This window comes from Pithys albifrons, chromosome 3 (assembly GCF_047495875.1).
Source record: "Pithys albifrons albifrons isolate INPA30051 chromosome 3, PitAlb_v1, whole genome shotgun sequence".
Taxonomy (NCBI): Eukaryota; Metazoa; Chordata; class Aves; order Passeriformes; family Thamnophilidae; genus Pithys; species Pithys albifrons.
In genome coordinates, this window is record NC_092460.1 from 100531464 (window position 1) to 100548561 (window position 17098).

The following is a 17098-nucleotide window of genomic DNA, read 5'->3' on the forward strand; positions in this document are numbered from 1 at the left end:
ACCAGGAGGAACCCTGTGCCCATGTTGTACATCCAGCTGACCCACCACAGGCACAGCTGAGGGAGATGGGCACCTCCAGGCCAGGGCAAGCCCAGGAAATGGGAATCCAACCCTCCTTCTGCCCCTTAGGGAAGTCCCAGCACGGCGGCCCCATGTTTGGGATGAGATGAGGAGCTGGTGAACACAACCCTGAATGGCCACGGGCTGTGCTGGTCCTGGCTGAGCTGCAGCTTCTGGAAAAGATAACCCAGGAATGTCACCAGGTGTGGAACCAGCACCCAGACAGACAGTGGTGACATGGGGGTCCTCAGTGGGGGGCTCTGTGATGGGGCAGGCTGGTGTTGGTGCACATTCCTGGGGGGCATGGGCATCCCATCCCAGGGAACAGGGAGCAGACTCAGCTGGGCTGGGGGTCCCACCTGGGGCTGGCACGGGGCAGGGACTGCACACAAGTGCTGTGCCCTGTGAGCCTCAGTGTGCAGAGCAGAGCCTGCAGCCTCTCCCCAAAGGTCAGGGAACAAGTGCAGTGGGAATGCTGGCTCGTGGGAAGCTGCAGGAAGCCGTGTCGTGTCTCCAGGCGGGAATGCAGAGCCAGGCAGAGGAAGGGCCCATCTGTCCCTCCAGTCTGGCAGCCACGAGGGTGGCAGAGACCACGCAGGGGAGGCAGGAGAAGTGGCAGAGGTGGGGGGCAGCTGGAGATGCCCGGCTCTAGCAGAGTTTGCCCTCTGGCATGACAGGACACCCCACAGTGCAGGGCTGGGGGACCAAACCCAGGAAAGCAGCCAAGGAGACTCCCCATGCACTTGTCCCCTGCCCATGCCACACAGCCCAGGAGGAAGGGGCTGCATGAGGACATTTGCAGGGAAGGACGTGGCAGTGGAGGTTGATCCCTGTCTCTGGCACAGTGGGACATCTGGACATGAAGGCAGAGGGGCCAGGCTGAGGCCAGTTGGGGTCAGAGCCAGGCTGGCAGTGGCCACGGGTCAGGCAGTGTGCCCGGCATTCCTGGCAGCACAGAGGATTTTGTGCCTGGCTGTGCCAGCTCCTTCAGCTTCCATCCAAATCCAGTGTCCAGGAATGCCAACACATGGACAGGGAACTTTTGGGCAGCTTTGGTAGAGGCTTTCTCTCTGACATTGGAGTGAAAACAGACCTGTGGCTGTCTCATCCCTGGAAATGTCCAAGGCCAGACTGGACGGGGCTTGGAGCAACCTGGGCTGGTGGAAGATGTCCCTGCCCATGGCAGGGAATTGGATGACTTTTAAGGTCTCCATTTGGAGTCTGCTTGGACTCAGCAATCTCTGCACTGCATTCTACCTCTGCATCAAATCTTACCCGACCATTCAAAGAATAAATGGGACCTTTTCCAGAATTCCCTGTCTGTGCCATGTGCTGTTTCCTTCAGGGCCACTCTTGGGTGTTCAGCACAAAGCTGGAGGCCCAAAGCCTCTCTCAAAGGTGGGGGATCACAGGACAGAGCCTTGTGTTTTCCCACTGTGATGGCAGCAGAAGGTGCAGCTGCCTCTTCCCTGAGCTCGTGGTGTAGCAGCAGCTGCTGTGGGGCTCTGAAATGTCAGATCTTGCTGCCTGACACAGCACAGCCTTGGGCTGTGCCAGCAGCAGCCTCGGAGCGTGCCGGTGCCGGTGCCAGTGCCAGTGCCACGCTCAGTGCCCGCTTCCCGCAGCACGGGCTGCACCAGGGCCTTGGGGAGGGCATGGATCCCACTGCCATCCACCTGCTGCCAGCTGGAGCCTACCTGGGCACACGGCATGGCCATATGGTGAGGAGGAGAGAGGTGCCAGCCCTTGGCCACAGCGTGCTCCGAATTCCCCTCATGTGGCGTTCCAGCGTCTGGTCGTGTTTAAGGCATCCCAAATGCTGCCACAATTCCTGCTCTCACCACCTGGGCTGTGCTGGGAGGTGGCTCCAGGACACCACCACCTGCAGCCTGTGCCAGCTTTCAGCATTGCCCTGCCCTGGGAATGTCCCGTGTGGAGGTTTGGACTCGATCCTGTAGTCTCGGCGCTAAGGAGGCTCTGGCTGGCACCTGTCAGGGAAAATGCCCCTTCTGTGCCCATGTCCTGTGTAACCAGCTCCTGCTCTGGCAAACTCTGTGTTCCCCGGGCACCTGAGGGCAGTGGGAGGCTCTCAGCACCCACCAATTGCATGTGAGGTCTTGGACTGTGCCCCAGGTCTGCCCTGGGAAGGGGGAGACTGGGGAGACCTGGGCAGAGCAGGATGCTCAGGGACAGGGTGGGGACATGGGAGGGAGGAGGATGGCCAGGCCTGGCAGTGTGGGACACGCTCCCTGCCCTGCCCTGCCCTGCCCCTGCCCGGGAATGGGCACTCGCTGCCTGTCTCCAAGATTCTGCTGGCAGCGCCTGCCCCTTCCAGCTGCTTAATCACCATTCTCTACGATAATGAGGAGACAGCTCCTTCAGGGGAACACGCCTGCTAATTAAGTCCTTAATTTGGTGACACTGCACATTTCCAGAGGCTGCCTCTCTCCCTGCCAGGGTGTCTTGTTCCAGCCTGGCCAGGGCATGTCTCTGCCCTCCTTGGTCCAACTCCAGTCCCTTTACCAGATCATGGCACTCAGTGCCACGACCAATCTCAGTTGAAAAACCTCCAGGGATGGGGAATCCACCCCCTCTCTGGGCAGCCCATTCCAATGCCTGAGCAGGGAATGGTGCCCTGCCATGGTGTCCTCTGTGAGCACACAGGGCCAGGCAGGGCACAGTGTCCTGGAGTCATCACAGGAGACCCTGGATCAGGGAATGGTGCCCTGGCATGAGCACCCAGAGCCAAGTGTGGCTCGGTGTCCCACAGCCATCTTGGGGACTCTGGCTCAGGGAATGGTGCCCAGTCACCATGTCCTTTGTGAGCACACAGGTCCAAGCAGGGCACGGTGTCCCACAGTGATCATGAAGGTCCCTGGATCAGGGAATGGTGTCCTGTCACCCTGTCCTCTATGACCACACAGGGCCAGGCAGGGCACAGTGTCCCACAGTGATCACAGGGACCCCAGAGCAGGGAATGGTGTCCTGTCACCCTGTCCTCTATGACCACACAGGGCCAGGCAGGGCACAGTGTCCCACAGTGATCACAGGGACCCCAGAGCAGGGAATGGTGTCCTGTCACCCTGTCCTCTATGACCACACAGGGCCAGGCAGGGCACAGTGTCCCACAGTGATCAAAAGGACCCTGGATCAGGGAATGGTGCTCTGTCATGAGCACCCAGAGCCAGGCAGGGCACAGTGTCCCACAGTGATCATGAAGGTCCCTGGCTCAGTGAATGGTGCCCTGTCACCATGTCCTCTGTGATCACACCGGGCCAGGCAGGGCACAGTGTCCCCACAGTGATCACAGGGACCCTGGAGCAGGGAATGGTGCCCTGGCATGAGCACCCAGAGCCAGGCAGGGCACAGTGTCCCACAGCCATCTTGGGGACTCTGGCTCAGGGAATGGTGCCCTGCCATGACCACACCGGGCCAGGCAGGGTACAGTGTCCCACAGATTCTCACAGGGACCCTGGATCAGGGAATGGTGCCCTGTCATGAGCACCCAGAGCCAGGCAGGGCACAGTGTCCCCCAGCTATCACTGGGGACCCTGGATCAGGGAATGGTGCCCTGGCATGAGCACCCAGAGCCAGGCAGGGCACAGTGTCCCCCAGTGATCACAGGGAACCTGGATCAGGGAATGGTGCCCTGGCATGAGCACCCAGAGCCAGGCAGGGCACAGTGTCCCCCAGCTATCACGGGGGACCCTGGAGCAGGTGCCGGGGCAAAGCAGGAGCAGTTGGTGACTCCACCGTGTCCTGACAGGAGGAGGGTCATTTCCCCTGCCCACAGCTGATCCCGGCCCTGGAGAGGGTTGGGAATTGCTGCTGGGAGCTGCCAGCAGCCTCTCCCCTCCCCTCTCCCCTCTCCCCTCCCGGCAGCTGCTCGTTAGGGAGGTGCAGAGCCCGGAATGTTATTCATGGCTGTGATTACACATTCAGATAAGCACGAGCCGGGCCGTTATTGCCATGTGATTACAGCTCACTCCGGGATTAATCAGGTATGTCTCTCCCTCAAAAACCCTGGAATTCAGTCGCAGAGATCTGCAGGAGGAGCCGGAGGGAGGTGCTGGGATGGAGACAGGATGGACAGGGATGGGAATGGTGTGGGGACAGGGATGGGAATGGTGTGAGGACAGGGATGGGAATGGTAGGGACAGGGATGGGAATGGTGTGGGGACAGGGATGGGAATGGTGTGGGGACAGGGATGGGAATAATGTGGGGACAGGGATGGGAATAATGTGGGGACAGGGATGGGAATAATGTAGGGACAGGGATGGGAATGGTGTGGGGACAGGGATGGGAATGGTGTGGGGACAGGGATGGGAATAATGTGAGAACAGGGATGGGAATAATGTGGGGACAGGGATGGGAATAATGTGGGGACAGGGATGGGAATGGTGTGGGGACAGGGATGGGAATGGTAGGGACAGGGATGGGAATGGTGTGGGGACAGGGATGGGAATGGTAGGGACAGGGATGGGAATGGTGTGGGGACAGGGATGGGAATAATGTGGGGACAGGGATGGGAATAATGTGGGGACAGGGATGGGAATAATGTGGGGACAGGGATGGGAATGGTGTGGGGACAGGGATAGGAATGGTGTGGGGACAGGGATAGGAATGGTGTGGGGACAGGGATAGGAATGGTGTGGGGACAGGGATAGGAATGGTGTGGGGACAGGGATGGGAATGGTGTGGGGATCCTGCTGTTGACAGGGATGGGAACAGAGATCAGGATGGGAAAGGGAGGGATGGTGATGGGACTGGGAATGGTGGCAGAGGATGGGTCTTGGGGTGGGGACAGGGATGCAGATGGTAATTTTGGAAAGAGCAGGTGAGTTTGGCAGGGAAGGAGATCAACCAGGAAAGGTCCAGCACAGTTTGGCCACAGCAGGGAGTGGTTTCACAGGGACACAGGAATGCAGCAGGGTTGGCTCAGTGTGCCAGGGCACAGCTCTGCAGCTCTGGGGCTCCCAGAGCTGGGCAGGAACCTTCCCTTCCTGAGGTGGCACCTTCCCTGGATGTGGTGGCACCTTCCTTTGATGTGGTGGCACCTTCCCTTGATGTGGCAGTACCTTCTCTGGGTGTGATGGCACCTTCCCTGGATGTGGTGGCACCTTCCCTGCATGTGGTGGCACTGAGTTCTGTGGTTTAGTTGACTTGGTGGTGTTCAGTCAAAGGTTGGACTTGATGGTTTAGTTGACTTGGTGGTGTTCAGTCAAAGGTTGGACTTGATAGTCTTGGAGATGTTTTCCAACCCAAATGATTCTGTGATTCCATGATCTGCTTGAGCTGAGCCCCAAGGACAGTCTATGCACCAGAGGCTCCTGTGCACACACCAGATGCATCTGGTGTTCCCCTCCTCTCCATCCCTGGTGGCACATCCTGGCACATTCACATGGACACCGAGTACAAAGGAGACAGACAGGGCACGGTGCCAAAGCTCCCTGCCCGGCTCCCTGATCCAGCAGCACTGGAAAATTGTTCCTCCCCCACTCTCTGCCCCCACTAAAGCTCCACATGGCACCTGCTCCCAGTAAAACAGAGGCAGTGGCACCAGCAGGCAGATCAGCCAGCGAGCCCAGCCCTGTGCCACAGGATCTGGGTGTGCCAGACAAACCCACAGAACAGTCGGGAACACAATCCCAACCCCAGGCAGAGCAGGACCTGAGCCCAAGGCACCATGGAGTGCCCACACCAGCCCAGCCCTGGCATTGTGGCGTTCTGACAATGTTATCACAGAATCCCTGAGGCTGGCAAAGCCCTGTCAGCCCATGGAACCCACCCTGTGCCCGATACCCACCTTGGCAAAGCCCTGTCAGCCCATGGAACCCACCCTGTGCCCGATGCCCACCTTGGCAAAGCCCTGCCAGCCCATGGAGCCCACCCTGTGCCCAATGCCCACCTTGGCAAAGCCCTCCCAGCCTCTGGAGCCCACCCTGTGCCCGATGCCCACCTTGGCAAGGCCCTGACAGCCCATGGAGCCCACCCTGTGCCCGATGCCCACCTTGGCCCCCAGCCCAGAGCACTCAGTGCCACGGCCAGTCCTGCCTTGGGCACCTCCAGGGCTGGGCACTCCAAACCTCCCTGGGCAGCCCCTGCCAGGGCCTGACCACCCTTGCCAGCACCAAATTCCTCCTCCTGTGCCCCCTGCCCCTGCCCTGGCCCAGCCTGAGGCCGTGCCCTCTCCTCCTGTCCCTGTGCCCTGGGGCACAGCCCGACCCCCTGTCCCGGCTCCCCCCTCCTGGCAGGGATTGCAGAGCCAGAAGGTGCCCCCTGAGCCTCCTTTGCTCCAGGCATGTAAATCCCTAAGCCCTTCCCCTATCCCTGCCACCCATAGCTCATCTCCCAGTGCTCCCAATGCTCCCAGTGCTCCCAGTGCTCCCGGTGCTCCCGGTCCTCCCAGGCTCCTGGCATTGCTCACAAAGGGCTCAGGTGCAGGGATAAGCTGCCACCCACGGGAAGGGGGTCATGGAGCAGCTGCCCCGGCCCCCCGGCCCTGCCCATGCCCGAGGTGACGGACCAGCACTCACTGTGATACACGGGATTATTGCACTGAACACCGAGACATCAATTATTGAGCAGCAGTTAAATACTCATTAGACAGATTTAAACCTCCAGACCCAAAGAGCCATTAAATATGGATTGAGCAGGGTGGGGCATCGCTGACTGACTGCACTCCCTCTGCTTCCTGCCCAGCTGCCAAAAGCCTCCCAGCCCATCTGAGGTTTCCCTGCTGGAGAATTGTCTGCTCCATCCTCTGAAATGTCACCTCCCACCTGTCACAGGTGGGGGAGAGGCAAACCCTGGGAAGGAGGAGGGTGTGGAACAGCAGCTCAGTGTGAGGAGGGTGTAGATCTGGCTCCAGGTGGCCCCCAGAAGGGATCACTCTCCTGGCACAGGGCTGGCCTTGCCAAATCCGGCCACGGTGGCCTCGGTGGCAGCTGCAGCTCTGCAGGGTCACAGCCTTTAAAATCACAGAATCACAGAATGGATTGGGTTGGAAAAGACCTCTGAGATCAGAAGGTCCAACCCTTGATCCAACCCCACTGTGATCACCAGCCCAGGGCACGGGTTGGATCAAGACATGGTGGATTCTCACTCACAGAATCACAGAATGGATTGGGTTGGAAAAGACCTCTGAGATCAGAAAGTCCAACCCTTGATCCAACCCTACTGTGATCACCAGCCCAGGGCACTCTGTGCCCTGGGCTGGTGATCACAGTGGGGTTGGATCAAGACGTGGTGGATTCTCACTCAGTGCCACATCCATAGAATGGATTGGGTTGGAAAAGACCTCTGAGATCATCAAGTCCAACCCTTGGTCCAACTCCAGTCCCTTTACCAGATCATGGCACTCAGTGCCACGGCCAAGCTCAGCTGAAAAACCTCCAGGGATGGGGAATCCACCCCCTCTCTGGGCAGCCCATTCCAATCCCTGAGCACTCTCTCTGCAAAGAATTTCTTTCTACTCTCCAACTTCAATTTCCCCTGGCAGAGCTTGAGCCCATCGTGCCCCCCTTGTCCTATTGCTGACTTTCCCTTGGACCAGGGAAGTCCTGGAGGCCCAGCATGGCCCAGGAATTCTGGGCTCTGGGGCAGTTTTCCTGTCTCCCCACCCCACCCTGCTCTGCCCTCCCCACTCCCAGTCCCCCCACCCAAACCTCAGCACGCTCCCACAGCCACTCGAGCTCTGCTCCAGCTGCACTCCCCGTCTCCTCTGCAGGGAAAGGAGCTTCTTGCCTGACAGCAAAGCTGCTTTATTTAAAGCCCAGTCACAAATGGTTCTGCCAGAGCCAACACACCACCCGTGCCTGCCCTCTGCTCGTGCTGCCTGAGGCACATCTTCCCTCTCTGAGGCTGCACTTGATGATCTCAGAGGTCTTTTCCAACCCTGATTATTCCAAGGGTGAGGAAGGGCAGCAGGATGGGGTGAGCATTGTGGTGCAGCAGCACAGCCCAGCCACCCGAAGGCAAATTACAGAGGAAGGGGAGGCTATAATGAATTATTATTAATTATGGGCTATGGGGAGTTGAGAGGCCTCCTGAGTTTGCCAAAGGGTTGTGTCCCTTCAGTGCTGTGACTTTACAGGAAAGGTGGGAAGATCCCAGGCATTGAGGCTGGGAGTTTTTCCTGAGGAATGTGACCAGCTAATCCTGTGGTTCCTGGTCCCTTGGGATATGGCAGTGCCCACCTGGGAAGCTGCAGTGGGAGGGGGCAGGTCCCGGAGCTGTGTTGGGAAGGCAGAGCCCAGGGATGCACCAGAGCTCCCTGCTGCTCCTGGCTCCGGGTGGGAATGTCTGCCCTGGTGTTCCCAAGAGCTTTGGGGCTCCAACAGAACCACTGGAAACTCATTTCACTTTAACTTTCCAATTTCAGGGGGCTGCATTGGGGAGGGGAGGACCCAGGGCAGGTTTGGGGGAGCAAAGTGGGCATTTGGTTTCTCTGGGGAGACCTACCCAGACCCTGGGGGTGCCAAGGGCTGGATCGGTCAGTGTGTGTGACAGGAGGGGCTGGGCAGGGACTGGGCAGAGTCTGGGCAGGGACTGGGCAGGGACTGGGCAGAGTCTGGGCAGAGTCTGGGCAGGGACTGGGCAGAGTCTGGGCAGAGTCTGGGCAGGGACTGGGCAGAGTCTGGGCAGGGGCTGGGCAGGGACTGGGCAGAGTCTGGGCAGAGTCTGGGCAGGGACTGGGCAGGGACTGGGGAAAGTCTGAGGAGAGTCTGGGCAGGGTCTGAGGAGAGTCTGGGCAGGGTTTGAGGAGAGTCTGGGCAGGGTCTGTGCAGGGTGCAGGCAGGGTCTGACAAGAGTCTGGGCAGGGTCCTGACAGGATCTAGGCAGGGTCTGGGCAGGCACAGCCTTGTGCAGGCCATGCCCATGTGGTGGCAGACCCCTTCCCCCTTGCTCTGCAGCCCAGAACACCCATGGCCAGCTGCCCCCCACCCATCCACTGCAGGGTGGCTCCCCTGCCTCAGCCTATGCACAGAGTCAGCCATGAAATGAGTGCAGGTGGCAGGGGCAGGGACAGGGGCAGGGGCAGGGACAGGGGCAGGGGCAGGGACAGGGGCAGGGGCAGGGGCAGGGGCAGGGGCAGGGGCAGGGACAGGGGCAGGGGCAGGGGCAGGGGCAGGGGCAGGGACAGGGGCAGGGGCAGGGACAGGGGCAGGGGCAGGGGCAGCTTGGGACACCCTGGGTTTCTGGGGGAAATTGTGTTTAAACAGACAGTCAGCCTGGCATGGGAAGAGGAGTGGCTTGGTGGGTGAGGAGGGAGCAGGAGATGTTCTTCAGCTCAGCTTTATTAGTGCTTTTCAGTCTGTCTTCTCCACTGTCCTCACAGGCAAGATGAGGTGAGGTGGAGATTTGCTGAATGGCTGGATCCAAAGGGTTGTGACCAGTGCTACAAAGGCCTGGTGGAGGCCAATCACCAGTGGGGTACCCTGGGGATCAAACTGGGGCCAGCATTGCTCAACACCTTCATTAATAACTTGGATGAGGTGGCAGAGCCCACCCTCAGTGAGTTTGCAGGGTCAGTCTACACCTTCCTCCTGAGGGGCAGCAGAAGGGCAGCAATGATCCCTAAACCCTGGTGACAAGTGACAGGACCCAGGGAATGGCTGGAGCTGTGCTAGGGCAGGGTCAGGGCACAGGGAATGGCTGGAGCTGTGCCACGGCAGGGATAGGGCACAGGGAATGGCCAGGGCTGTGCCATGGCAGGGTCAGGGCACAGGGAATGGCTGGAGCTGTGCCAGGGCAGGGACAGGGCACAGGGAAGGGCTGGAACTGTGCCAGGGCAGGGACAGGGCACAGGGAATGGCTGGAGCTGTGCCAGAGCAGGGATAGGGCAAAGGGAGTGGCTGGAGCTGTGCCAGGGCAGGGACAGGGCACAGGGAATGGCTGGAGCTGTGCCAGGGCAGGGTCAGGGCACAGGGAATGGCTGGAGCTGTGCCAGGGCAGGGACAGCACCCAGGGAATGGCTGGAGCTATGCCAGGGCAGGGACAGGGCCCAGGGAATGGCTGGAGCTGTGCCAGGGACAGGGCACAGGGAATGGCTGGAGCTGTGCCAGGGACAGGGCACAGGGAATGGCTGGAGCTGTGCCAGGGCAGGGTCAGGTGGGATCTCAGAACAAGGTCCTTCCCCCAGAGGGTGGTGGGCACTGACCAGGCTCCCCAGGGCAGTGGGCACAGCCCCGAGGCTGCCAGAGCTCCAGGAGGGTTTGGACAACACTCTGAAGGACAGGGTGGGGTTGTTGGGGTGTCCTGGGCAGGCCCAGGAGTTGCACCGGATGGTCCTAGCAGGTACTTCCAGCTCAGGATGTTCTGACTCTGGGATTCTGTAGCACAAAACCGGGAGGAGGGACCCACACGCAGAAGGATTTGCTGCCATCTAGAGCAGACAACGGCGCTGCGACCTCATGGAGTTCGACCGAGAGAAATCAAAAGTCCTGGGGAGGAACAACCAGGAGACACTGCGTGTTGTCTGGGCAGAAAGTGGCTCTGGAAGAAGGATCTGGGAGCTCTGGATGACACCAAGCTCATGGCACAAACAAAATCAGCAGCATCCTGGGCGGTGCTGGAGGTTGTCATGAGGAAAGTGCTCGTCCCTCTGAGACCACACCTGGAGTGCTGTGTCCAGTTCTGGGCTCCCTGGAACAAGGAAGACATGGATATTCTGGGGAGAGTCCAAAGGGCTGTCCTGGTGCATGGAGCATCCCTCCTGTGAGGAGAGGCTGAGGGAGCTGGGACTGGTTCTGGAGAAGAGAATCACAGAATGGATTGGGTTGGAAAAGACCTCTGAGATCATCAAGTCCAACCCTTGATCCAACCCCACTGTGATCACCAGCCCAGGGCACAGAGTGCCCTGGGCTGGTGATCACAGTAGGGTTGGAGATGTGGTGGATTCTCACTCAGTGCCACATCCATAGAATGGATTGGGTTGGAAAAGCCCTCTGAGATCATCAAGTCCAACCCTTGGTCCAACTCCAGTCCCTTTACCAGATCATGGCACTCAGTGCCACGGCCAAGCTCAGCTGAAAACCTCCAGGGATGGGGAATCCACCCCCTCTCTGGGCAGCCAAGAATGCTCAGGGGATCTCATCCATAGCACCAGGATGTGATGGGAGGGTGAGGAGGGCAACAGATTCTTCTCAGAGCTGTCCAGTGACAGGACAAGCAGCAATGGGCACAATTTAAAAATAACCACCATGAAATACCACCTGAACAGAAGGACACACTTCTGTTCCTGTGAGGAGGACTGAGCACGGGCATAGGCTGCCCAGAGAGGTTGGGGAGTCTCCTTCCTTGGAGATATTTGAAATCCAACTGGTTGTGCTCCTGGACAACCATCTGTGCTGACCCTGCTTGAGCAGGAATGGGTCCAGGTGACCTCCAACCTCAGCCACCTGTGATTCTGTGATGATTCCTTGCTTGCCAGCCCTCCCTTCCAGCCACTCTCCAGCTCCTGGTGTCTCACATACCCAAGCAGCACCCTCCTCTTTCCACCCCCTGGCACACAGCCTGAGCCTGCAGATGGAGAGAACCAGACATGGCCTTTGGAAAATACTGTCGGGAACAGGAGCAGAGAGAGCTCCAGCTGGCATGTGAGGGGTGGTGCTGGGCTGCAGGGGGACATCCCAGATCCATCTGCCACCTGGAAGCTGTGGGATGTGGGCCCAGAACCACCTCCAGCACAGGAACATCTAATCCTTCTGCTGGGCAATCCCCTGCTGCATCTCCTGCCAGTGGGTTGGCAGACGAGGTGTCCCCACCTCAGGGAGCAGCAGAGACTCGGCCCCTGCTCCTGGAAGGAGGACAGACCCTCCCATGAGCTGCAGGCCCTGCTGGCAGCCCCTCCATGTCTGCACCTCCCTGCTGAGATCCCACAGCCCTGATGCTTCCAGGGCCATGTGTCCTGACCCTGCACTCCAGGCTATGGCTGCAAGTGCTGCTGGCACACGGGTCCCTCTCCTGGGATCACTCACCATCCCTGGGAGGGTCCAAGGCCAGGCTGGACAGGGCTTGGAGCAACCTGGGGCAGTGGGAGGTGTCCCTGCCCATGGCAGGGGTGGCACTGGGTGGACTTTAAGGTCCCTCCCAACCCAAACCATCCCACAGTTCTATGACTCGATCCTGCCCCTCTCCCCCTTCCCAAGGTCACTGTGCCCAGCACACGGAACTGGCCCCTCTGTGACATCAGCCCCATCTGGGGGCACAGTCAGGGCCGTGGGGGCTGCACTGGTGGCTGTGCTGGAGGTGACCCCTCACTTCTGACACTGCCACATGCTGTGGCACCGATGGCTGGGCTGTGGCTCCTGGTCCTGCTGGCCCTGGCTGGACCCATTGGTGGCACCTGGGACAGCTGCAGGTCCGTGGCCCGGGATCTGGGGGGGAGCTCAGGGGACACTCAGGGGGTTCCCAGCAGACCCAGGGAGGGACAGACGTGCCCTCGGGGGTCCCTGGCCCTGCTGCCCCTCAGTGCTGGGTGGGCAGGGGCAATGGGGCACCCTGAGCAGGGCAGTGCTGCTTTGTGCTTGCAGAGGGACCTGCGGGCTCCGGCCCATGGCTTCCGACCACAGCTCCCTCCTGCCCGACTACGACCCCACAGATGTTGCCTACGGCCCCTCGGAGCCTTCCAATGGCACAGCACATGGAGAGGGTGGCACTGGTGTCCACCCAGGGGCCTGGCCTGGCATTGTCAGCATCCAGGCCACCTGGGCCAATGGCACATGGCACATGTGCTCAGGGTCCCTCATCAACCCCAAGTGGGTCCTCACGGTCGCCCACTGCTTCTTTGGGGCCGGGTAAGGAGCAGGGATGGGGCTGTGCCCCCAACTCTGCCAAAGGCAAGTGCTGGGCTGCCCCAGCCAAGGCTCTGCTGCCCCCCAGCCCCCTCTCCATGTGCCCCAGGGATGTCTCCAAATGGGTTGTGATGATCGGGGCCACCGACCTCACCGCGCCGGGCCCCGAGGCCGAGCTGCGGCACATCCAGAGGCTCCTGGTGCACCAGCACTATGCCCCTGCCCTGGCACGGAACAACATTGCCCTGCTGGAGCTGGAGGAGCCTCTGGAGTGCAGCGACTACATCCAGCTGGGCTGTGTGCCCGACACCAACCTGAGGGTCTCAGAGCTGAGATCCTGCTACATCGCGGGGTGGAGAACCACCATGGACAGTGGTGAGTCCCCAACCAGGACAGGACCCTGAGCCTGAGCTTTGGGGCACGGGTTGGGCACCCCAGGGACATGGGCTGGGCACCAAAGGGACATGGGCTGGGCACCAAAGGGACATGGGCTGGGCACCAAAGGGACATGGGCTGGGGACCCCAGGGACATGGGCTGGGCACTCTGAGGACATGGGCTGGGCACTCTGGGGACAAGTGTTGGGCACTCTGAGGACATGGCCTGGGCACTCTGGGGACAAGTGTTGGGCACTCTGAGGACATGGGTTAGGCACTCTGAGGACCGGGTTTGGGCTGCCCAGGGACATGGGTTGGGCTCCCCAGGGGACAGGGGTTAGATACCCTGGGGACATGGGCTGGGCTGCCTGGGGACACAGGCTGAGCACTATGGGGACATGGGTTTGGGACCCCGGGGACACGGGTTGGGCACCCTGGGGACATGGGTTGGGCTCCCCAGCGGACAGGGGTTAGATACCCTGGGGACACAGGTTGGGCACTATGGGGACATGGGCTGGGTTGCCTGAGGACACAGGTTGGGCACCCTGGGGACATGGGTTGGGCTCCCTACCAGCAGAGGCCAACCCAAGCCAGGCTGCAGCACATGTGCCCCTGCAGAGGGGCTGCCCCTGCCCCAGAGCCCACAGCAGGGGCACGGCGGGACGAGCCTGCTCCAAGGGCTCCCCCAGCCAGGGCAGGCCAAGGTGCCCCGCGCTGCTGGGGCTCACTGCCCGCTGTGCCCCAGCTCTCAGACCACGCCTGGCGCTGCAGGAGGCCAAGGTGCGGCTCATCGATGTGCAGCTGTGCAACAGCAGCCGCTGGTACGCGGGGGCCGTGCCCCCCCACGACCTGTGCGCGGGGTACCCGCGGGGCGGCATCGACACCTGCCAGGTGGGAGCGTGGGGCGAGTGCCTCGGCCCCGGCACCACAGGGACCCCCTGACCCCCAAATGTGGCACGGGCTGGGCCTGGCCCAGAGCCCTCCCAGCCCCAGGTCCCCCCTGCTGCCGGGGCCACCCTGTCCCTGTGCCTGTCCCATATCCCAGGGCTGCCCTGCCCTTGCCCAGCTGCACATCCCTGTCCCACATGGATCCCAGGGCTGCCCTGCCCTTGCCCAGCTGCACATCCCTGTCCCACATGGATCCCAGGGCTGCCCTGCCCTTGCCCAGCTGCACATCCCTGTCCCAGATGGATGCCAGGGCTGCCCTGCCCTTGCCCAGCTGTGGGTCCCTGTCCCAGATGGATCCCAGGGCTGCCCTGCCCTTGCCCAGCTGTACATCCCTGTCCCAGGTGGATCCCAGGGCTGCCCTGCCCTTGCCCAGCCATGTGTCCCTGCCCCATGTCCCCCTGTCCCCAAGGCCTGGCTCTGCCCACACAGCCCAGCCAGTGCTCCCTTCTGACCCTGCAACTGTGCAGAGATGGGAGAGAGCCCGACCTGAACAAACCCCTGACCCCTCTGCCAGCTGAGGCTCTGGAGGTTCCAGCCCCCAGGCAGAGCCTGTCCATGCTGGGAATCCTGCCCTGGCAGGGCTGGCAGTGCTGCAGCCCCCCACAAACCCTGAGCCCTCTCTCCTGCTGCAGGGGGACAGCGGGGGTCCCCTCGTCTGTAAGGACAACAGAGCTGACTATTTCTGGCTGGTGGGCATGACCAGCTGGGGAAGGGGCTGTGCTGGATCCAAACGCCCCGGGATCTTCACCTCCACCCAGCACTTCCACAGCTGGATCCTGCTCCAGATGGGATTGCTCCCAACAGTAACAGCTGCTCCCACATCAGAGCCAACTCCTACCTCGCCCACCGAGCAGAGTCCAGAGCCACAGTGCAACTCGACCCCTGTGGAGACGCCAATCCCAATGGAATCGAGGAATTGTACTGGCATTTCATACCAAAGACAGTTACTGGGGCAATTCTTTAACCTGCTGCTGGAGCTCCTGCGGTTCCTAAAGGGACAAAAAACTTGAGCAATGGGATGAGCAGATCCAGTTCTGGCTGCAGTGGATCACAAGCATTCCCTGCTGGAATCACAACAGCAGTGAGGCCAAAGGCAGCTCCAGTGCCCAGGACTGCTCTGTGCTGCCCACGCTCCTCCCCTGAGCCCACCCTGATGGGGAAGTTCAGTGTGTCCCAGAAATAAAGTTGTTTGTGTTCCCCATGATTTGCATTTTCAGCCCAATTCAGCCTCCTGTGAAAGAAAAGGATGGGACAGACTGGGAGCCAGGAGTGCTGGTGGGGAAGTGAGAGGGATTGGCCCCTGGTTTGGGAGGAGACAAGGGCAGGGACAGGCAGGAGTGGAGGGAGGGCAGACTGGGTGAGCCTGGCACAGGGAGAGAAGGGGGATCAGCACAGCCCCACACCCAAACTGCTGCCTGGCTACAGCTGGCACTGAGCCCTGTCCCCAAACACCACAGCCTGGGAAAGAAACTTCTCAGGCCCAGCTTTCCCAGGGCAGAGCCTCAGGTGTCCCATGGCTGGGAAAAGCAATTTAAACATGGAGCAGGGCAGCCACAGGAGCAGCTGGAGTGGGCAGTGCTGGAGTCAGGAGGGCCATGGAGGTGCTGGAGGATGCCCACCCTGAGCTGCTGCTGCCCACCCTGAGCTGCTGCTGCCCACCCAGGTTGTGCTCCCTGCACCAAGGTCCTGCCCTGGGGACCCCCATCCCACCTCCTGCCACTGTGCCCTCGAGCAGGGAAGTGGGATGAGATGACCTGCTGTGGTCCCTTCCAGCCTGACCCACCCATGGCTGGCACAGCCCCTCGGGATTACAGCAGGTGCAGCAGCTGTAGTGGTGCAGCTGTAGCGGTGCTGCAGTGGTTGTGCAGCTCCCAGGTGTGGCACAGCTACAAGGGGTGGCACAGCTACAAGGGATGGCACAGCTCTTAGGTGTAGTACAGGTACAAGGTGTGGCACAGCTCCTGGGTGTAGTATAGCTCCAAGGCATGGCACAGCTACAAGGTGTGGCATAGCTACAAGGTGTAATACAGGTCCTGGGTGTAGCACAGCTCCAAGGTGTGGCACAGCTCCTGGGTGTATTACGGCTATAAGGTGTAGTACAGCTATAAGGTGTAGCACAGCTACAAGGTGTAGTTCAGCTACAAGGTGTAGTACAGGTACAAGGTGTAACACAGCTACAAGGTGTGGCACAGCTCCTGGGTGTGGCACAGCTCCAAGGTGTGGCACAGCTACAAGGTGTAATACAGGTCCTGGGTGTATTACAGCTATAAGGTGTAGTACAGCTACAACATGTAGTACAGATATAAGGTGCAACACAGCTCCAAGGTGTAGCACAGCTCCAAGGTGTAGCACAGCTTCAAGGGGTGGCACAGCTCCTGGGCGTAGTACAGCTACAAGGTGTAGTACAGCTACAAGGTGTAGTTCAGCTACAAGGTGTAGTACAGCTATAAGGTGCAGTACAGCTACAAGGTGTGGCACAGCTCCTGAGTGTATTAGAGCTACAAGGTGTAGACAGCTCCTAGGTGCAGTTCAGCTACAAGGTGTAGTACAGCTGTAAGGTGTAGCACAGCTCCAAGGGGTGGCACAGCTACAAGGGGTAGCACAGCTACAAGGTGTGGCACAGCTCCTGGGTGTAGTTCAGCTACAAGGTGTAGTTCAGCTACAAGGTGTAGCACAGCTCCTGGGTGTATTACAGCTACAAGGTGTAGTTCAGCTACAAGGTGTAGTACAGCTATAAGGTGTAGCACAGCTCCAAGGGGTGGCACAGCCACAAGGGGTGGCACAGCTACAAGGTGTAGCACAACTCTTAGGTATAGTACAGGTACAAGGTGTGGCACAGCTCAAGGTGTAGCACACCTACAAGGTGTGGCACAGCTCAAGGCGGGGCACAGCTCCAGGGTGTGTTACAGCTCCAAGG

General features: G+C 60.2%; 1 protein-coding gene across 1 annotated transcript; it reads left to right on the top strand.

The window, feature by feature from the left end:
• Positions 1-3969: 3969 nt before the first annotated feature.
• LOC139669616 (acrosin-like) lies at positions 3970-15374 on the top strand. The gene is made up of 5 exons (XM_071550116.1): positions 3970-4061; positions 12598-12861; positions 12968-13233; positions 13979-14124; positions 14814-15374. The coding sequence occupies exons 2-5, from the start codon at positions 12620-12622 to the stop codon at positions 15189-15191; spliced, it is 1032 nt and encodes a 343-aa protein (XP_071406217.1). The 5' UTR covers positions 3970-4061; positions 12598-12619; the 3' UTR covers positions 15192-15374.
• Positions 15375-17098: the final 1724 nt, after the last annotated feature.

Coding starts and splice junctions, on each gene's coding strand:
- LOC139669616 (XM_071550116.1), top strand. CDS start 12,620: ATGGCTTCCGACCACAGCTCCCTCCTGCCCGACTACGACCCCACAGAT. Junction 13,234..13,978: donor GAGAACCACCATGGACAGTG/GTGAGTCCCCAA, acceptor GCTGTGCCCCAG/CTCTCAGACCACGCCTGGCG. Junction 14,125..14,813: donor GCGGCATCGACACCTGCCAG/GTGGGAGCGTGG, acceptor CTCCTGCTGCAG/GGGGACAGCGGGGGTCCCCT.